The 21556-nt window shown below is 32.7% G+C and overlaps 3 protein-coding genes across 4 annotated transcripts; all 3 read left to right on the plus strand.

Annotated features, from left to right (window-relative positions):
* Window positions 1-7655: 7655 nt before the first annotated feature.
* On the plus strand, window positions 7656-10724 carry LOC125848423 (5'-adenylylsulfate reductase 3, chloroplastic-like). The gene is made up of 4 exons (XM_049528278.1): window positions 7656-7847; window positions 8245-8400; window positions 8512-8638; window positions 9394-10724. The coding sequence occupies exons 1-4, from the start codon at window positions 7772-7774 to the stop codon at window positions 10415-10417; spliced, it is 1383 nt and encodes a 460-aa protein (XP_049384235.1). The 5' UTR covers window positions 7656-7771; the 3' UTR covers window positions 10418-10724.
* Window positions 10725-12444: 1720 nt separating this feature from the next.
* LOC125848421 (uncharacterized) lies at window positions 12445-16869 on the plus strand. 2 transcript variants are annotated; one of them, XM_049528276.1, is made up of 4 exons: window positions 12445-12557; window positions 12845-13475; window positions 13569-14564; window positions 16375-16869. In XM_049528276.1, exons 2-3 carry the CDS (start codon window positions 12848-12850, stop codon window positions 14444-14446), a joined length of 1506 nt encoding a protein of 501 aa, XP_049384233.1. In that variant the 5' UTR covers window positions 12445-12557; window positions 12845-12847; the 3' UTR covers window positions 14447-14564; window positions 16375-16869. The 2 variants fall into 2 exon arrangements, with proteins under 2 accessions (XP_049384233.1, XP_049384234.1); XM_049528277.1 differs by lacking the exon at window positions 16375-16869 and adding an exon at window positions 15236-15542 and having other exon boundaries at window positions 12470-12557.
* Window positions 16870-17403: 534 nt separating this feature from the next.
* Window positions 17404-20582, plus strand: LOC125848420 (glucan endo-1,3-beta-glucosidase 1). Its single transcript, XM_049528275.1, has 4 exons — window positions 17404-17670; window positions 17778-19055; window positions 20016-20043; window positions 20208-20582. Exons 1-4 carry the CDS (start codon window positions 17580-17582, stop codon window positions 20380-20382), a joined length of 1572 nt encoding a protein of 523 aa, XP_049384232.1. The 5' UTR covers window positions 17404-17579; the 3' UTR covers window positions 20383-20582.
* Window positions 20583-21556: the final 974 nt, after the last annotated feature.

Consider the following 21556-nt stretch of genomic DNA (forward strand, 5'->3'; position numbering starts at 1 on the left):
ATTTTAATATTATTATCTTAATATATTAATTTGCTTTATTTGGAGTTACAAGAATGCTGAATGATTCAGCAGTTAGTGCCTCTATTCATTGCTGCCGTTGGTGGACATTTCTTTACTGCTTCTTCATTGGCAGTTAGAGAATGCACACACTGACTTTTGTCCGTTGAGTTGCACTTGCACGTTGAGGGGCATTTGTTGCCCACATTATTTTTTACTTTTAATTCCTCCATTATCCTTGTAACCTATGTAACTCCTAAAACCATTATCTTCACTATTTACTACACCATTTATCTTCTTATTCATTGATAGGAAGACTTCTTCTAGTATAAATAGTGGTGGTCTTCATTTTATTTGGCACACACAATACACAAGAAAATATAGAGTGCATAAGGTTTGTCAAAAAGAGAGAGTTCTTATTAGTTGAAAGGAGGTGTTTCTTTTGTGGAGCTTTGGACTCAACTCTTGTCCAGAGTTGTTGAGTTATACTTTGTAAAGGCTGTTGTATCCTGGAGGGGACAAGTCAAGAGGACTACTGCTGGACCGGTGAAAACATTTGCTGCAGTGGGCTTGAATCTCCTTAAAGAAAGCGAGATATCCGCGCCTCAGCCTGAAGAGATTTATTTCTTCATTTTTATTTTCAATTGTAATCTTATATTTTTGTTATCTTGTAAGTTTTCACTAACAAATTGAAATTAAAAATATATAGCATTATAATGGAAAGGTAATGAGTATCAAGTTGAACAATCTTATTCTTAATTAAGGTCCCCCTCTAATCATTGATTTCCATGATTTTAATATATGGTGGAGGCTATATTAAAAGTGCTCGTAAGTAACCCTTCTGAAATTCTAAAGGGCAAGACTTACATATATATTCTATGAATTATTATGGACTAACTTTTACTATTAGCTAGTGGGCACTCAGCCAACCGCATCTTTCCCACTTTTTTTTTTTTTTAATTCTGATACCTGACGTTGATTTTAATAAGACTCTTGCTGTGGGAAAACATCTATTATTATAAAGATAAGATTATAATGCTACTATTGTCGTTTACCATATCTTTTTTCTTTTTAGTTTCATTTTTTTTTGTTCCAATTCTTTGTGGATTATATAAGAATCTTTGTTAGATACTGAGCATTTTGGGAGGACATCTAAATGTGACAGATCAAATAATAATGGTGTGTATTTAACGTCTTGGGTTTGAGTTTGAATGTGAAATTTTTTTTGTTAATTAGAAAGTATTTTTTTTAATGGATCCTATGCGGTGTAAATTTAAAATAATCGAATTTTAATGCAAAGAAATTTTTTTGTAATTATTTTTCATATTTGAGGTGAGAAAAAGAGGACGACATTCCTTCCTTTGAATATACTCACCACACTTCTTGGTTATGAACAACTTGGAGGAAATTCACTCTGCTTCTTGTCCTTTTAGAGTCAAACTAAGCGGCTGTTTGCCATAGTTTCTAAATATTTCCCACTTGATTTGGAATTTTGGGAGGTAGAGTTGATAGAGTTGTGATTAATTATATTTTTGATAAAAAATATTTGGAGTAATATTGTTCTATGTTTAAATATACTATAATATAATTTTAAAAATGAAAAATACGTCGGAAAATAAGTTGTATAAGTTGATTTTTCAAAATTTAAGTATATCTTTAAGTTGGATTTAAATTTTTTGTTGTTAAACACTGTTTTATAAATAAAATGAAAAATTATTCCAAAGAATAAGTGAATTCACTTTTATGCCAAATGGGTTATATAATCTCGAGTCTGAAACCAAAAAGATAAAAAAAAAATTGAACAAAATTTCTAAAAGAACAATAAAATTGAGTAAGAAATAATAATTAAAAAAAAAAACCTTTTGAATGGACCTGTTGAGGATGTTAAATTTTATGTATAAGGTTTATGTCATAATGAGCCTTGTAAGGCTCATGTCAGAATGAGTCTTACAAGACTCATTTTGATATGTGCCTTCTCTTTTAAAAATAAAAGGTGTTGAGTTTAAATAAAAAAATCATTCTTCATTATTTATTCATGTCTCTATATTTTCTCCTTAATATTATTTAAATTATATAAAAACTATTATACTTGACTGCATCATTTACATAATTTTATTTACATATAAATAGTGACAATAGAAAAAAAGAACGAAAATACAACAACAAAACGATTGAATAAATAATTAAAAAGCAACATTAATTTTTATTTAAAATCAACGCGTTCATATTTAAAAGGGAACACTCATTTCAGAATGAACCTTGTAAGACTCACGTCAGAATGAACCTTCTACATAAAATTTAACATCGTCACTAATTTCATCCAAATATCACCTTTTTTATTTCATACTCAATTTTGCTATCCTTTTGAAAATTTTAGTTATAAGAGTTCAATTACGTTAGGGACCCATAAAAAAAAGTATAAATTATAGGAATGACATATTATAACTACTAAATAACATCTTGTCCCTTCTGATCGTCATCCCTATGCCTGGAATTCATCAACTCAGTGTGGCTTGACTTTATTAAAGTCACAAGATACTCAAATTTATTGTCAACCTATTAAAAAAAATAACATTCAGTTTTATATTTATACATAAACCTGAAAAAATTTGATATCATTACTTACGTAATCCTTTATATGTTATTTCAGTTCTTCAATATTGGGATATACAGACTTATCTTTTTGACCTTGCGAAGAGACATGGACAAAAGATACATTAGCAGCCGGGGTAGGTGCTTCATCTGGCACTAAGAATGACTGATTTATTGGCGGCCTTAGCTGCTCTGACGATTTTGGTTCCAACAACTTTGTTTTAGATGTATCGATTTTCTTTCTCCTTTTGGGTGATGGTGGAGATGATGTACCAGATACATTTGATGATCTCCTAAACAAATATCCATGAGGGCTTGTTTAGAAATCCTCAAAACCTGAACTATTTTTTGTTTGAACTTTCTTTGCATTAATCTGTTGTGGAGGGTCCAGGAGTATGAGCAACTTGAATATCAGGTAAATCAAGGGCTTCCACTTCGTCTGGTGTTGGTACAATGTTTGAACATGCATTCTGAATTCGCCGTTCAAATGTTGAATGTTATGACAATAGTGTGTATCATAGAAAAACTGTTATTTACAACAAAAATTTGAAAGCTTATTGAAAAACTGTTATTTGCAAATCTAAAATGAATTTACCTCGGAGAAAATGCTGGACATAAACGTTCCAAATTTTGGCTTTATAGCCACGACCCTCAAATTACAAATCCTGGGAATATCACTCGCTACTTTAACAGCAAACTCAAAATTTAGACTAGATGCACATTCGTAAGTCCATACGTTGAGTGCATACGACATACCAAATAAACGATACATCTGTTTGCTACGGTTGAAGTATTGCCTGAGTGATATAATTAGCTTATCGAATGCAATCTGACCCCAAGGATACAATTCATACCTGCCATCTTCGACCATTAGAAATTCTTCGATCCGTATCGAGGTCTCACCAAGTTGACATAACATGAATGTATGGACAAAGTATAAGATTGCCATCTAGACGGTGTCATGTGTGGTCTCCCAATTGGCCATTTGAAAACGTTGAATCAAACGACTTTTGGTTATACCTGCAGTTGCATCAGAGAAATATCCTGCTCATAGTGGATTCCGGGTATGAAAAATCCTTAGCATTTTCTTTGCATTTAAAGCCAGTTACAATGGCAAAATCCTTGATACTAAACTGCAATACAGTCCCGTTAGCATGTCGAACATGCGGCAAGTCTTTGTTCTCAAGTTGCACCTCCAACAATAACAAACACTTAGTAATCTGACCCTGAAAATTACATTTTGAAATGTTTAAATATGGTCCAAAAATTGTATTCTTGAACATTTCAACGCCTTCCTCATTTATGGACTTTTTGATTTCATTAGCAAAATCAAAATTGAACACTGCTCCAAATCTCAATGGATGTGCTGGTATTTTTTTGATAACATAATTCATGCTCTGCAAATTCAAAAAACAAAACATAAAATTGTACTTGTCTAATTTCAACCACATGATGTAATTAAGAGTGAATGATACATTGAAGATAATCTGAAAATTCAGTATATACATCATAGTTTTATAATGACATCATATCAAACACATCGTACAATGCATAAGATACATAAATATCTTAACATCAGTCCAACCAACAAAATACTTGAATCATTATCATGAAAAAATTGTATATGACACTAACACAATGAAAGATACATTAATGGAGCACTAAAATAATCTGATACGCCTTCAAAATTGTACAAAAAATGATGATTTTATTGTATTAGAAATTAACATGATTGAAGATACATCAATGAAAAAATATGAATTTGAGATACATTTAAAAATAGAATCACCACAATACAATGCTGAAAATTTGGGTCTAATGTATAATGAAAACACAAAATCAATAGCATACTACACTAATAAGAAATTGTGAGAGATGTGTCTTCATTGTTAAATGACTCTTAATTCGACCAAACAAACCACATGCATCAATGTAAAATTAGGATTTTAATGTATCAGCAAAACACAAAATTAATCGATTACAAAATCCATAATGATCTAACATACTATGAAAACCTTGAATTGGGAAGTAACGTATCTTCATTATGAATGTATCAAACTATTTCTGTCCAAACACAACCAACAACATAACAAATCAATAAAAATATAAAATTTTGTTTAAACACATACCTTAGAAAGTGTGGGTCGAAAAATGACAAATGCCGCTTTTCTTTGCCCTTTTTTAGGGATTTCTCCGACCTTTATTTTTGGCTTGACAACACTCTTGTCCTTCATCGTAATGGGTCATGCAAATGCTTAGATCTATTTTCAGCCCACATTTCATCGTCAGAATCATATGTACGATTATCATTAATATAATTTATTTGAGAAACACCAACACTAAGCGATTTACCCTGTTCCATATGTATTAGTACAAAACAAGAAGAAGACAACAATGGAGAAGAAAACTTCCTACCTATTAGAAACTTAGAAACTGATAAACTTGAGATAGACTCCTTCTGAAAATTAAAATGAATTTGAAAATTGTAACTGCTAAAGAAGTGGAGAGATTTTAGGGATAAAATGGAAGAGTGAAATGGGTAGTGGGAAACGTAGGTGTTGGTTGTAAAAAGGAGTGAAATCTTTATGTATCCTGAAGGTTTTATTAATTGGGGGAATTAAGGAATTTTTTATGTTTTTTTAAAAAAAGGAGATAAATGGATATTAAGGTAAGTAAAGGAGTGTAGTTAAGTAATTTTACCTAAAAAAAAAAAAAGAGAAGCAAATAGCGTTCATTTTTTATTTTTTTTGTTAAGATGAATTTCAAGTTTGAAAAAGTTGTTTCCATCAATTTTTAAGGGAAAATTAGCTAACTAGTCAAAATTCCTAACATAATTATTAAAAATATCTACACTTTAAAATAATTATTTAAAATATTGTAAATATTTTAGCAAATAAAGGTATCCATCATATTCTCTCTCATATTTTTTCAATTTAATTTTTATCTCTCTCATATATAGCAAATTATATGTTTATAATTATCCTCCTAAAATAAATCTTATTTTCACTCTCCTTCCACCTCACTTTCTCTTTATTCACTATTTTTATTTCCCTCTCTCCGTCCAGATTCTTTCTTCTTCTTTTTTTCAAAATGAAAAAGAATTATACAAAAGATATGCATCAAATTATCATTTGACCGGATAACTTCTTATTGAGCTTGTATTTATTAAGTTCATATCAGTATATATGCATCAAATTATCATTCGATCGTATAAATTCTTATTGAGTTTGTATTTATTAAGTTCATATCAATATTTTTTAATTTTGATTTGTATATTTTGAGTCTTTATGTATTTTTGTATTACAATATAAAATCGTTTATTTAGTAAATTTTCTTTTGGGTCTGTATTTCTATTAACCTCACTACTATTTAATTTGTGTTCATATTGATATTGTCAGTTGTATTTTTCATATGTCAATTATATTTTCAGAACATTGCATTTGCTTGAATGAAATTATAAGCGAATTAAATGATAAATATTCTATAAGCGAATTAAATGATAAATATTCTTACTTAAATTTGTATTCATACTAATATGTATGTTGTATTCTTTATATTTTAATTGTATTTTTCAGTAATATTGTATTTATTTTAACATATTGTATTGCATTCATGTGCATTCAAATCATTCATTTTGTATGTTATGTTCAAGTTCAATTATGAACTATGTTTGTATTCAAAATAAATGTATTTTGTATGTTGTATATCAATTACTTGTACTCATATAGTTTCATTTTAACTTTTGCTTAAACAAAAAAAATTGTATTCTAAACTGGATTTTGTATTTCAAAAATTGTATTCTAAAGTCGTTTCTTAATTGTTCATCAAATTAATTATTCACTTTTATTTTTAACTTTTGATTTAAACAAAAGTTGTATTCTAAACTGATTTGTATTTCAAATTTTTCTTCCCAAACAAAAAAATAGAATTTAATCGAATTCACTTCAACATAAATTGAGTAGTATCAATGAAAATTTAATAATTGATATTGGAGAATTTGATGAAGAAGAGGGATGGGTGCTATGCGTTTATTTTTAAATTGGTAACTTATTAAAATTTTAAGTGATTTGTTCTTTTTTTTAAAAAAATCTCTCCGCTAAATTTATCATTTTTATTGTTATATAAGTGTATTCTTTTAATTAAATCAAATAAAAAAACATAAATCAAATACATAACAAACTAAAATATTGACATTTTTAATAAATATTGAAAGTGTGGCTAAAGAATCCTATTAAATGTTAAAATATAGACATTTTGAATTTTTTTCCCAAAATTTCAAATACCCTTGTTTCAATTTTTTCCAAATATTATTTCATTTCGAACACTTTTTTATGTTCAATGCCCACTATTCATCAACATTCAAAATTTAGGCAAAAAAACCAATCCCTCAAATATAATCGGATTATTTTCCATATCAAATCAAGTCAAATAAATCACTAATCAATTTTTTTTAGAGTTGATTCTATTTATAATTTAATTTAATTTAATTTTCGATTCAATTTTATTCACCTCTATATATATATATATATATACACACAAGTTTCACCTTTTTTCTATCTATTTGGTATACATGATAATGGTAAATAAAAGATCTTTTAATTCCGGATCAGTTATCAAAATGGATTTTGTAATGCATATATACTTATCTTTCATACCATATAAATAGCAAAAAGTTTATACTAGTACTTGATATTGAACCAAATGATTGTGTTGATATAAACTTTCCCAAAATATACAACTGGAGCCACAAATCTTAATTTCTCAAAATAAAATTATTATTATTATTACATTAAATTAAATAAAAAAGAAATCTAGACCAGAATCTAGAGAAACTTTTGACTGGTGTGAAATGACTATTCTCTCTCCACCACGAATCCTCCTCTCACTTTCTCTCGCCGGCCCGCCACATGACCGAAGGGCTGAGGTACATTTTTGACGATCAACCAATGAAATCACGCCACATCAGACTCTCATTCAAATCCCAAATCACGTCCAGGTTCAATGAACCTAGAAGAACAGCCCTGTCTCAGGTCCCCTTTAATACTTCTCACCATGATTTCCTCTGTGTTCAACACACACTCACGGACTTCTTCCTCTATTTTTCACAAAGAAATTTAGCGGTTTCTTTGCTGGAACAAATCTTTCTTTGTGTCTGTGAAATCAATCTATCTGTGTTGTAGAAATGGCTTTGGCTTTCACTTCTTCATCTGCAATTCATGGGTCTTTGTCGTCATCTTCTTCTTATGAACAACCCAAAGGTAGCCTTTTACTTATTCCTTCTAAAGTTTTGATATTTATCTTATAATGTGATAATTTGAAGCATTTTAGCATAGGGGTCTACGGATTTTTGGGTTAATTTTTTTTTTTTTATCAATTTAGCATCTGGGTTAGTGTATTCTTCTGTTATTGTTTCAGATTTCTGCTGTATATGATTAGTTTCGAATTTCTTTCCTTGCTTGTGATATATTTGGGTTGAAAATTGATCTTTTGCTCTTTTTTTTTCCAGATTTTAAAGGTTCAAATTTTTATCCCTATGTAGTTGAATTTGATATTTTCCGACAATTTTGCATCTGGGTTCAAATATTCTTGGGTTCTATTTCATTTTTTTTTGGATTTGTTATTTATATATTTGTGCATTCTGTTTGGTGTTTGCAGTATCCCATTTGGGTACCTTTCAGCCATTGGAAAGGCCTCAACTATTGTCGTCGACTGTTTTGAATTCTCGGAGGCGTTCGGCAGTGAAGCCATTGAATGCTGAGCCTAAGAGGAATGATTCAATAGTTCCGTCAGCAGCTACCATCGTGGCTCCTGGTACATGAAATTTTCAATATATGTCTTTGCATGTGTTCGTTTTTTGATGATGTTGAAGGATGGTAAATGACTCTTGGGCTGTGTGTGTTTGCTTTTTTGGTGAATTTGCAGAGGTAGGAGAGAATGTTGAGGCAGAGGACTTTGAGAAATTGGCTAAGGAGCTTCAAAATGCTTCCCCTCTTGAGGTTATGGACAAAGCACTAGAGAAATTTGGGGATGACATTGCTATTGCTTTCAGGTACAGTTTTTTTTAATCTTGCTTCAGTGTGAGCCTAGTTTCTGTTCATAAAGATTTAGGTTGTATTGTGTGGATGATGTTTTCTATGATGTGCACAATAAATGTTGAAAAACAATCAGATGCTTCTTCTAACTAGGGAAGTGTAAGGTGTTTAGGGATGAATAGTTTCATGATTTGGGGACAAAAACATGTTTAGTCATCTAAACCATTAAACCTATACTTATGATACTTATTTCTATTTCTTAAATTTCATATTCTTATATGTTTGATTGAGCATTTCCATATTGACATCACATGAGTGCTTAATGCTTATAAGCTAGGCTAGAATACTATGAGTTTTAGTATTTGAACCAGTCAGGAAGTATTTGTTTTATGTTACATGTGAACAACACGATAAAGAAAAATAGTAAGAGTGGATTGTTGTGAACCTTGGTGATCTATTTATGGACTTTTGCAAAAAATGCTCCTTGATCAATGTCAAGGGGAACTTGTTTTGCTTTGTGACATTTGCTAATTTTATCTTTTTCACTTGATAGTCTATATTTCGTTTGAAATTTTGCTATGGGTGCTTTGGTGAATAAGGCATATTGTTTTAAGTTCAGTGTCTTGATATGTGAGCTATTTTACTTGTCTGTCAAAAATCAGATTCATTTGAGATCTGTCTTTATTGCTCTATTTTATTTTGTAGCAGAATGATGATTTTCCAAAGTGATTTTGTCCCTAAGCAGCTCTTTGATGATTTTTTTATGTTGCAGTGGTGCTGAAGATGTTGCTTTGATAGAGTATGCACATTTAACTGGCCGACCATACAGAGTATTCAGCCTTGATACTGGGAGGTTGAACCCGGAGACATACCAATTATTTGACACAGTGGAGAAGCACTATGGCATTCGCATTGAATACATGTTCCCTGATTCAGTTGAAGTTCAGGCCTTGGTTAGGACCAAAGGGCTTTTCTCTTTCTATGAGGATGGCCACCAAGAGTGTTGCCGTGTAAGGAAGGTTAGACCCTTGAGGAGAGCCCTAAAGGGCTTACGTGCCTGGATCACAGGTCAGCGTAAAGATCAGTCCCCTGGAACTCGATCAGAAATCCCCATTGTTCAGGTGGACCCTTCTTTTGAGGGGTTGGATGGCGGTGCTGGTAGCTTGGTGAAATGGAACCCCGTGGCTAATGTGGACGGAAAAGATATTTGGAACTTCCTGCGTGCCATGAATGTGCCTGTGAACTCATTGCATTCACAAGGATATGTATCCATTGGATGCGAACCTTGCACAAGGCCAGTCCTACCAGGGCAACACGAGAGAGAGGGAAGATGGTGGTGGGAAGATGCCAAAGCCAAGGAGTGTGGCTTGCACAAGGGCAACATCAAGGATGAAAGTGTAAATGGCGCTGTCCAAACAAATGGTACTGCTACCATTGCTGATATTTTTGATACCAAGGACATTGTTACTTTGAGTATGCCTGGAGTGGAGAACCTACTTAAATTGGAAGACCGAAGAGAGCCTTGGCTTGTTGTTCTTTATGCACCTTGGTGCCAATTTTGCCAGGCAATGGAAGGATCCTATGTTGAATTGGCTGAGAAGTTGGCTGGTTCTGGTGTGAAAGTGGGGAAATTCAGGGCAGATGGTGACCAGAAAGCATTTGCACAACAAGAATTGCAGCTTGGCAGCTTCCCTACAATACTCTTCTTCCCAAAGCACTCTTCAAAGGCCATTAAGTACCCTTCAGAGAAGAGGGATGTAGACTCCTTGCTTGCTTTTGTGAATGCTCTCAGATGAAAAGCAAATGGTGTTTGATCAATCACCATTGTTTTGACAAAGAAGTAATACAAGAGGGAGATGTGGGGGAGTTGTAGAATATAGTGAAGAATGGTGGCAAAGTGCACCTTCCTCTTTGTGCTTTCTAAGTTTCTTGTATAGTGTTTTTGGTATATGGTTGCTCTCCCTTCTCCTCCTCTTCATTTTATTTTCCTTAGGTCCTACTTAAGACAAATAAGTTTTTTACTTTCCCATCATTCTCAAGTGGAGAAGTATATATGTCTGAGGGCTCAATTTTGTTGGTTGAAGCAAAAGTGTTTACTTTCTCCATCTTCTCTCATTCTTCTTCTAATTCTCTTATGTCTCTATAATTAAGAACAACTCTCTCTAACTTTTAATAGAGAATTCTCGGCTGTATTTATCCGAGTTCATTCACGCTATGTTTATTATGAGAAATGATTGGCTTTTGTGGTGGCTAAAATTAGCAAAGGAAAAGGAACTGGAGAAGGTATATGGTTATGTTGATATTTTTTGTTACAATGTCATAACTCATAAATATGGTGAGTGGAGGGGACCTGTCAAGGTTTAACAAAGGTTCGCAATCAAGAACACCAAATTGAAGACCTATCAGATAAATGCAAAATTCAACCACACCAATAACAATTGTGGTAACGTGATGAGTATTTCTTTATCATTAATTAATCATAAATATAGAATTCGAGCCTTATTTTTGTCGAGAGGAAACACTTTACCCTCTAATATGGTACTTCAATACTTGAAAAAGAAAACCAACAAAATTTTGATGATAAAAAATAACTGATATAGTTGCTTCTTTAATATAATAAATCTTTGCATATTTAATTCGAAACATGAAAAGAATTTATGTAAATATAAAATTGTGCATGGTTCAAATAGACAGAGAAAGTTTCATTAGAAAATTAAGACACCAATACCGAAAATGAATAAGGTGGTATTTCCTAATATGTCTTCATTTCATTTCATCTCTTGTCTCAAATTTATGTGATACTTTTTTATAAATAAAAAATATATCATCTTTTTATAATTAAAAATAATTTATTGTTTTCTTGGGGAAAAAGTAAAAATTATCCTTGAATTATGTGAAAGGAATAAAAATGTCTTCCGTTTATAGTTTGACTCAAATATGTCTTTACCGTCAATACTTTGATTCAAAAATGCTCTTGCAGTCAATATTTTGGTCCAGAATTGCCCTTATAGTTACAAAATGGGTCAAAAATACCCTTTTTCGAATATATATATATATATATATATTTTTTTTTTTTTTTTTTCTTTTTAAACACGTCTTCTTCCTAAAATATTATTAAAGAACACTCTTGTAAAATTACTTTAACAAATAAAAATGTAGGAAATACTTTTTTTCTTCTTAAACTCATTTTATCAATTAAAATAGAATAACTTCATGTATTCTTTCGACATACAATATATGCCATATTTATATAAGATCATAGTATATCCATCATTAATTTATATTTATATAACGATAAAAATTAATGATAATAAAATAAGAAATATTTTCATTTTTTTTCTGAACTGAAGTAAGATAAACATTTGCTTATTTTAAAAAAATTATTTGAAAAAGAATGTGTTAAAAAGAAAATAAATAATATATTTATTTGGAAAATGAGCATTTTTGACTCATTAAATATCAATAAGAGCATTTTTGGACCAAAATATTGACGGCAAGAACATTTTTGGAACAAACTACAAACGGAGGGTATTTTTGTTCCTTTCGCATAGTTTAAGGACATTTTTGAACCAAAATTTAACGGCAAGGACATATTTGAGCCAAACTATAAACAATGATATTTTTGTCCTTTTCACTTAGTCTAATTGTATTTTTTATCTTTTTCCCTTTTTTTTTTTTAAAAAAAAAACACAAAACATCGATGAGTATTAGTTGATTCACCTCCCATGTTCCCCACCCGACCCCCAATTTATGGTGTTAAAAAAAAGAGACAATAAAATGAAGTTTTTGAAATTAATACCCCAAAAATCTTAACAGAGCTTAGCTCAAAACAATAGAACCCTAGGCATCCCATTGCAGAGTAGTGTTCGCCAAATTTTCCTTCTCCTTTCTCTCTTTCTTTTTGGTGTCGTCTGCTTCAATTTTCTTCCTCCTTAGGTAAGACTTAATAGTTCCGTTCAAATTTACTTTCCTCTCTTTTTTAAGCTCTTTTATCTCTAGATTTAGTTTATGTTCATATGTTGTATTTATACTTTAGAATATATTATCATCTAAATAGGTTTATCTTTCAGTTAGATAAGCTTTGTTAGTATTAAACTCATTGTGATGTTCAATAGTCAATACAGTACGCACTTCTCCATCACTTTTTCAAGTGCAATTAAAAGTTGTTTTAGCGAACTGATCCTTCTCATTAATTTGATCATTTTTTCTGCATTCCTTGTTAGATAATGGATGATAAAGTTGTTACTGTGGATGATCAAATTGTAGCAGAGCTTACAATCCCGGAAAATGTTGCCGAAGAATTATTACTTGTGTCTAACTCATCTTCTTTAGAAACGGCACTCGAGAAGCTGATAGAACTTGCCAAGGAGGAGGGTGGACGGTTAGATCTGTCGTCCAAGAATGTTGTCACCACTGTCCTCCATCTCTGCCAGTCGCTGTCATCTATCTCTTACCGTTACCTCCTTTTATTGTCTCTTAAGGTACTTAGAAATCTGTGTGCTGGGGAGATAAGAAATCAGAATGAGTTTCTTCAACAAAGAGGAGTTGAAATTGTCGTGGATGTTATTATGTCGGTAGGACTTACTCCTGATCCTGATTGTATGATTATTCGAGTTGGGCTGCAACTTCTAGGAAACTACTCAGTGGGTGGAGGAGATCGTCAATGTGATGTGTGGTACCAATTGTTTCCTCATAAGTTCTTGAAGATTGCTAGAGTTAGAAACCAGGAAATATGTGATCCTTTATGTATGGTTATTTACACTTGCTGTGATGGTACGGATGAACTGCTTACAGATTTATGTTCGGAGAAAGGGTTGCCCATTCTGATAGAAATTTTGCGTACTGCATCAGCCGGTAAAGACCGGTGAATTTTGTAACTTCTGATATATTCAAAACTTTTGTTATTTGATTATTATGGTAAGCTTATGCGTTCATACTCTTTTGCAGTTGGTCTTAAAGAAGTTTGGTTAAAGTTGTTACTCTCAAAACTTTGCATTGAGGGCTCCTACATCTCATCAATTTTCTTCAAATTACATTCATATCCTTCCGTTGAGAACAATGGTGTTGTTACACATGTAGTTGATCAATTTGTTATTGAGCAGTCTTATCTGTTGAGTACACTTTCAGAAATCTTGAATGAGCGAGTAGAGCATATTGTTGTTTCTCATGATTTTGCTCGAAGTATCTTTGGGATATTGAAGAGTGCTTCTGGGGTTGTTGATTTTTCAATAAGAGGGAAAAGTGATCTTCCAGTTGGGTCTGCTCCTATTGATGTTCTAGGATACTCTCTCACCATCTTGAGAGATATTTGCGCTTCTGATCACTTGTCAAGCTCTAAGGAAGAAAGTTCAAAGGATGTCGTGGACGTACTTGTTTCCTCTGGGCTTATTGAGTTACTTTTGAACTTGCTTCGGGATCTTGAACCTCCAACGACAATTAGGAAAGCAATGAAGCAGGATCAGATCAAGGAGGGGACAATATCTTCTTCATTTAGGTGTTGTCCATACCAAGGCTTCCGGAGAGATATCGTTGCCATCCTTGGAAATTGTGCTTATAGGAGAAGGCATGTCCAAGATGAGATTAGGGATAAAAATGGGATCCTTTTACTGCTACAACAGTGTGTTATAGATGAAGATAATCCTTTCTTAAGGGAGTGGGGAATCTGGTGTGTGCGAAACCTATTGGAAGGGAATGCAGAAAACCAAGGGGCTATTACTGATTTGGAGCTTCAAGGAACTGTAGATGTTCCAGAACTTGCTAGACTTGGGCTTCGAGTAGAAGTTGATCCCGTAACTCGACGCACAAAGCTTGTGAATTCCTCATGATATGTCAAGAGATGAAAGTTAAAGTTGCAACTTCTGGAGTTGACAAACTGATTGTTCAGGAGACTTGTTTCTTGGTTTGCTTAAGATTGATTCACATGTTCCGGAATGTCGATAAGAGGTAACACACAAACTTCATCTTACTACAATTTTAGTAATAACTTGTATTTTACCTCCTAGGTTGACAGGTTTCAGTTTGTATAATTAGTGGTAAAACTTAATATTATTAGACTTGTACTGTTTGAATTCCTTATGTATAAAATCTACCCATATGCCATTGAGTATTAGTAACTAATTTTCTGGAACTTCCATTACAATGGGCTCAAAAGTGAACCTAGTTGAGATTTCGTGATTGGTGTAGAGTTTTCGTGGTAGAATGAGTTAGATTTGATGAAAGATATCATGGGTTGCTAAAAATTTCTGATAGAAAGTTTTGTTTTAGTTAAATGTTTATTGAAGTGGCTATATTCTGCTTCTTTATGGATACGTCCACCTCTGGCGCTGTATACTTGTAAAATAATGTTGTATTACCAGTTAACTGCATTTCTTCAATGTTTCCTAATTTTTGCTTGTGGATCCTACTTTCACTTATTCATGCATATTCTCAACTGCATTTCTTCAATATTTCCTAATTTTTGCTTGTGGATCCTACTTTCACTTATTCATGCATATTCAATGCTAGAGGCTATTTCATCCTGTCATTTCTGTTAGGAATCATTAGCAACTTTCATGTTCAGAGAAGTGCATCGACTTACTAATACCTGAGTTCTTATATTTATTTGTGCTCTCTAGGCTAGACGTGGGACTCAAGAAGTACACTTCCTGCCTTTTACACCTGTCAACAAGCACACAACTATTACTTTCATAGAATTGATGGCAATTGACATAGGTTTAGCAAAGGTGACTTGAAGAGATGAGCCATAGCTTGACAGTCACAAGACTTCTTACTACAAGAATAGTATGACTCTTAATTGGATGAACAACTGTACATCATATTAATTATCAAAAATGGGATTCTCCTACATACAGCTGATTAGTTTAGAATGTCTTAAAAGAGTGTCTACTGGCAGTTCTTGCTTGACCCAAATTAAAGGACAATTTCTCTAGATAGCTTTGCCGCAAATGTATTGGAACTTTTTTTTATAGCTGTAATTATAAAATTCTGTTGCTCCACTGTTTTTAATTGTGCATTAGGATTCTAAAGACTTTTTATCCACGTGACCTTAAATGTCTTCAAAAGCATCCTAGGCTGAACTCATGAAATTCACTTGAGCAAAGCTTGTGCTTGATTCTCAGCTATGTACTTGGAACCACATAGTTCTGAGAGAATAAGAAATCTTCTCTTGTAATCTGGTTGTGATAAGATCATGCAACTTAAGAGGCCGTATACTTGAACTTTTTCCTGCCTGTATTTTGAGATAAGAAGTAGAGCATCTCTCCAATTATGTCCTTGGTTAGAAGAGAACATGGATGTTGGGTTGCAAGGCCGCAATTAGCCCAATAGAAGAAAATCATAAGCTTGAAGAAAAGAGAAAAGAACCCTTGGATGATGCAAGGATCAGAGCTTGTGGGAAAACTTAGATATCTTACTATCACTAGACCTAACATTACCTATGCTGTGGGAATCTCTCTTTTGTTGATCTCCACATTCTTTTTGATACTAGAAAGCACGAAACTCGTGATTTTACTTCTTGTCTGTTTCTGGAAGGATATATGTTACTTGTTTTATTGTGTTGCTCTCTTTTCCTTTGTTTTTTTTTGCCTCAAAGGGGATGTATATCTCTTTATGGAGAATCAGTGGTGATAATGTATACAGGCGATCTTAGAAACAAGTATGCATAAGGATTAAACCCAAATACTATTAAACTTCACTTCTTATGATTTGATAGATTGTGTTAATCATTAACTAATTACCTTAATTTTGTTGGCAGAGTACATTACAAACAATAAAGCAGATGGATTTGATACCAAGGAATGAAGACAGTGTTGAAGTCATGGAGGGTCAGAGTACATTACAATTTACAAACATATTATTTCTTCTCTTTGAAAAATTGAAAACTCAAGTGCTATAAATAAAGGTCACTGTATTTTATTTCTGAAATAGCTTTAATAGAAAAGCTGTTGTGTATTTGTCTTAGGGTTCTTTTTTGTGTCAGCCAACCAATGCCTCTCCTCCACATGTTTTTATTTTCCACCTTTTTTTACTTTTTTTCACCTTTCTCTGAAGAAACTTTGATGGGGTCACTTCAGTCATTACACAAGTGCAAAGTCAGGTCTCTGATAGCCAGCCTGGAATTTGAGAAGCATCCCAAAGAATTCCAACAAGTAGCCTTGTGTTCAGTAAAAATCTTGTCTTTATTTTACTATCTTTAATCTTCACAAAACTTTCTATTATTTCATACATTAAATAAGGGTTGTTTGGTTTATTATTGTGCAAGGATTTAATCAAAATATGATCATACAGTAAGCAATAATGAAGGAATTATTATGTCAGGAATACTGATATACAAATTATTATGTGGTGAATAATCATATACACAATTGACATTTTAAAATTCCACATAACTCAATACAATTGACATTTTAAATGCTTCGATAGTTATGCGCGAAATTCATTTATACAAACCTACTAAACACAGCTTTTACTATGTGAGAACTTTTTTTTTTTATTCTTTTTATGTTTATACATTTTTTGCTGAAATAATTTTTTCTAAGATTTCAACCAAACGACCCGTTGTACTGTTCCAACTTTGTACCAAACCCATTATAGAAACAAAGAAAGTGCTTCAAAAATTGCAGAAACTTGTCACTGTTCCAATTTTCTTGTCGGTTCACAAGGTCATTATTGTCATTCTTAACCCACAGGAACATAAAATCCAACATTATTGATGCATTGCAGTAAAAATAATGCACCAAAAGCAACCTTAAAGTCCATTTTACTTGCAAGAATTATTAATATGTTTTTTTTTTTTCTTTTTCTTATAGCTTACTCCAAATTTAGATCTTGCAAGTCAAAAATCCCTGTTGTCAATTGCCCCTCTTATTAGTAAACAGCAAAAAAATTTCCCAAGATAATGCAATCCCTACCTGAACCTGAAACAGAAGATGATACAAGAAAACCTCAAGCTTCTCTTTAATGGCAAATACTAAAAAGTTCCCTCCTTTCTTCTTGTTTCTTCTCTTCTGTTGCTGCTTCTTCTCCACATCAAGTTCAAATTTTGTGCCAGGTAACATTTATGAACCAATTTTGAAAAAAAAACATGTTTTTTTTGTGGGGGTCTCTTGGTTTTGTGTTCTTTTTTTCTTATGAATATGGTTCTTGAATTTGTTGCAGAGATAAAAGTGCAGCAAGACAAAGATGAGCCATATGTGGGAGTGAACATAGGTACAGATGTTTCCAATTTGCCACCTGCAGACTTGGTTGCTTTTTTGCAATTACAAAAGATAACTCATATAAGGCTTTATGATGCTGACCCTGATATACTCAAAGCACTAGCTAAGACCAAAATCAGAGTGATTATTAGTGTGCCTAACAACCAAATTCTTGCTATTGGGTCCTCTAATACTACTGCAGCTGCCTGGATTGGGCGCAATGTTGCAGCTTATTACCCTGAAACTCTTATCACTGCAATTGCAGTTGGGGATGAAATCTTGACCACTGTGCCAAGTTCAGCTCCTTTGCTTATGCCAGCAATTGAGTCACTTTATAGTGCTTTAGTGGCTGCAAATTTGCATAACCAAATCAAGATTTCAACCCCAAATGCTGCTTCTATTATTCTTGACCCTTTTCCACCTTCCCAAGCTTTTTTCAATCAGTCCATGAGCTCTGTCCTTTCTAAGTTATTGCAGTTTTGTTCAAGGACACAGTCACCTCTGATGATGAATTTGTACCCTTATTATGTGTTTATGCAGAATAAAGGGGTTGTTCCTATAGACAACTCTCTTTTCAAGCCCTTGACACCTTCTAAAGAGATGGTGGATCCTAATACTTTGCTTCATTACACCAATGTGCTTGATGCAATGATTGATTCTGTCTATTTTTCCATGAAAAATCTCAATACAACAGATGTGGTAGTTCTTGTTACTGAGTCAGGATGGCCTTCAAAGGGGGATTCTAAAGAGCCTTATGCTACAATTGACAATGCTGATACTTATAATTCCAATTTAATTAAGCATATAATTGATCGTAGTGGTACACCATTGCATCCGGAACTTACTTCTAGTGTGTACATATATGAGTTATTCAATGAGGATTTGAGGTCACCCCCATTGTCCGAGGCGAATTGGGGGCTATTCCATGGGAATTCAACGCCTGTTTACTTGCTTCATGTGTCTGGAAGTGGTACATTCTTGGCTAATGACACCACTAACCAAACATATTGCATAGCAATGGATGGGGTTGATAAGAGGACAATGCAGACAGCTTTAGATTGGGCTTGTGGACCGGGGAGGGCAAATTGTTCCGAAATTCAGCCAGGGGAGAGTTGTTATCAGCCTAATGATGTGAAGAACCATGCTTCATATGCATTTGATAGCTATTATCAGAAGGAAGGGGGATCTCCTAGTTCTTGTGACTTCAAGGGAGTGGCCATGATCACCACAACCGATCCAAGTAAGTCTATCATAATCTTAGTTTCTCTCTATATTTAGTTTTCTTTCTATTTCAAGAAAATATTAGTTCAATGCATTAAATTGAAGTTTTGAAGTTCTAGTTGTGGATTTATGAGCTACATTTTAGTTTGTAATAATGAGAGAGCTGAAATGGATGACACAAAAGATAATTCTTTCTTAGGTGACTTAAGCATTTTGTCCCAAACTATGTCATGTTCAACATTTTAATGTAAAATATCTTTGAACCATCCCATTTGAAAAAGAAAAAAAAAACACAATCCAATTCAAAAATAATTTATGAACCATAAAGAATGTTTGATGGCCTTCTTAAGTTGATTCAATGATACACTGACAACTGTAATCACAAATGTCGCATTCTGCAAAATAATTCATGAGCTAGTGGTTTCCAGACCCACAATGGAACTTTAGTGCCCACTTGGATATGGAAGATTTAAACTTGGATGGTGGAAATAAAATTTGAAATAGGATTTCAGTTTTTATATAGTTTATGTTCCATTTTAAGGGCCACACAAATAGAGATGTACTTGATATTCAATTTTTATAAAATAACATACTTGCACCCATAGGTGAAAACCTTAAGAAACAAGAGTCCAAATCTCCGCGAATACAAATGATTTCTTTTAATTTGCTTAGGCCTTGGTATATGTGTTGTGTGGGAGATGACACATATCTGGTAGAATAGTCGATGTGCATATAAGTTCGACCAGACAGCACCGTTATTAGATAAAAGTACTAACATATTATCAATAGAATAGAACCACAAGAATGCATATGTTGTTTTGTGGAGTTTGACTTAACCAGAATAGAGTACTTATATATATATATTTAGCTAGCAAGTATAGGGCTCCACTTGTTTCCTCTTTTTTTAGTGAAGTCTATTCTAAATTATTTAGCTGAAGCTCTGAACTTATGTCTTTCCTTTTGTGGGGAATATATGCAGGTCACGGGAGTTGTATATTTCCAGGAAGGTGAGCATAAATTTTTGTCCTTTTTTTCCCCATACCATTTGTCCTTGTCCTTCTCATTTCCCCATGCTAAAAATTAGCTGTAAAATCATAGTTTCCCTATTTCTTTTGATGATTATCTTGGGTTAGAACGTATACTTACAATCGATAAACTATTAAAAATGCAGTAAGAAAGTAAGCAATAAAACAAGTGAGGTAGCGAATGCGACACAAGCAAGTGGAGCAAACACAATAAGGTTTCTTGGAGCACAGACAAGTAAATTTGACAAGAATGTGCATGTTTTATTTGGTGTTACCTTGTGCTTGTTTTATTATTCATTGATTCAGGTACAATTAAGTTAATTAGTTGTTTAGCATAAATCTTTTGATTTGTTTAATAAAAAATTAGTACTAGTTCATTGTGGAGAGAGCAGTGATGTTTTGCAGAGGAGTGCTTATTGTGTGGATGAATATTTTTTTGGGAGGATCACAATTCACATGTTAGGGGATTCTTTGATGGACCTTTTTGTAAAAAAAGTTGTATCTAATGAGATTCTTGGAAGCTCTTTCTCCTTGTAATCCCAAAGTTTAAACCTGGAGAAGAAGTGGAAATCTTGATTTGCCTTAGTTTGGTCTATCAATTAAATATCTTTATTTGATATAAAACTATCAAAAAAATGGAAAAATGGATCTAGATAAATTTAAAAAAGGATTAAAGCAACAAAAGAATGTGTTTTATTTTATTTCTTCAAAAAAGAAAGAAAAAGAAGCAGTCCTCTGGCTCTCTTTTGTTTCTTGGAAGCCAAACAGAAAATAGATCTTTTGGCTTAAAAGTAGAATAGTTTTTTAGTATAATGCACCTACTTTAGTTCTGGAACTAAATAGGACCACTAGTAGCTCTTTGTTTATTTATTTATGTGTTCTTTTCTGTGGGGAACTTTTTCCATGAATCATCCAAGTATATGGTTTCTTCCTGGAATAATTACGGTTCAATGTCTTTAGGTGATCTAGTTTACAAATAGCCATCAAATGTATAAATTCTGTATGATTAAGCATAGTCTATATAATTAGGATCTAGGTTTTATATATTTCGATCATATTGGTAAATAATTCAGAATTAATGAATTGTTAAGTTTCCTTCTTTTAATTCATAACTGAATTTGTGATAGGGGAAAGATAATGGATGACCCCACATATTGGTAGTGAGGCTGCCTCATAATAATAGTTTGGGGGTCACTCTCAAGTCTCAATTACAAACTTATAGACTATTGATTTGGGTTTATTGTATATTGGCAGTTTATTAAATATTGGTTCTTGTTGGGTTGCCTTTCAATTCATTAAATTGTCAAACCTGCTTAAGTTGTAGCCCATTTGTGGAATGTAGGTGGGGTGCTTTTGGTGAGTACCCTTGATATATATAGTCACTTAAAATGAAGAAAAAAAAAAGAAAGTGAGAATCATACTTACTCCTTGTGATAATTTTACTGTGGCTATTGTTATCTCTCGATATAGCAATGAAGTAAAAGCTAATGCTCGA

This window comes from Solanum stenotomum, chromosome 12 (genome assembly GCF_019186545.1).
Source record: "Solanum stenotomum isolate F172 chromosome 12, ASM1918654v1, whole genome shotgun sequence".
NCBI lineage: Eukaryota > Viridiplantae > Streptophyta > Magnoliopsida > Solanales > Solanaceae > Solanum > Solanum stenotomum.

Excerpts from the sequence above, each read along its gene's own strand:
- LOC125848423 (XM_049528278.1), top strand. The coding sequence starts at position 7,772 with ATGGCTTTGGCTTTCACTTCTTCATCTGCAATTCATGGGTCTTTGTCG. Across the intron at positions 7,848-8,244 it reads TTCTTATGAACAACCCAAAG|TATCCCATTTGGGTACCTTT; the intron begins GTAGCCTTTTAC and ends TGGTGTTTGCAG. Across the intron at positions 8,401-8,511 it reads AGCTACCATCGTGGCTCCTG|AGGTAGGAGAGAATGTTGAG; the intron begins GTACATGAAATT and ends GTGAATTTGCAG.
- LOC125848421 (XM_049528276.1), top strand. The coding sequence starts at position 12,848 with ATGGATGATAAAGTTGTTACTGTGGATGATCAAATTGTAGCAGAGCTT. Across the intron at positions 13,476-13,568 it reads TTTGCGTACTGCATCAGCCG|TTGGTCTTAAAGAAGTTTGG; the intron begins GTAAAGACCGGT and ends ACTCTTTTGCAG.
- LOC125848420 (XM_049528275.1), top strand. The coding sequence starts at position 17,580 with ATGGCAAATACTAAAAAGTTCCCTCCTTTCTTCTTGTTTCTTCTCTTC. Across the intron at positions 19,056-20,015 it reads GATCACCACAACCGATCCAA|GTCACGGGAGTTGTATATTT; the intron begins GTAAGTCTATCA and ends GAATATATGCAG. Across the intron at positions 20,044-20,207 it reads AGTTGTATATTTCCAGGAAG|TAAGAAAGTAAGCAATAAAA; the intron begins GTGAGCATAAAT and ends TTAAAAATGCAG.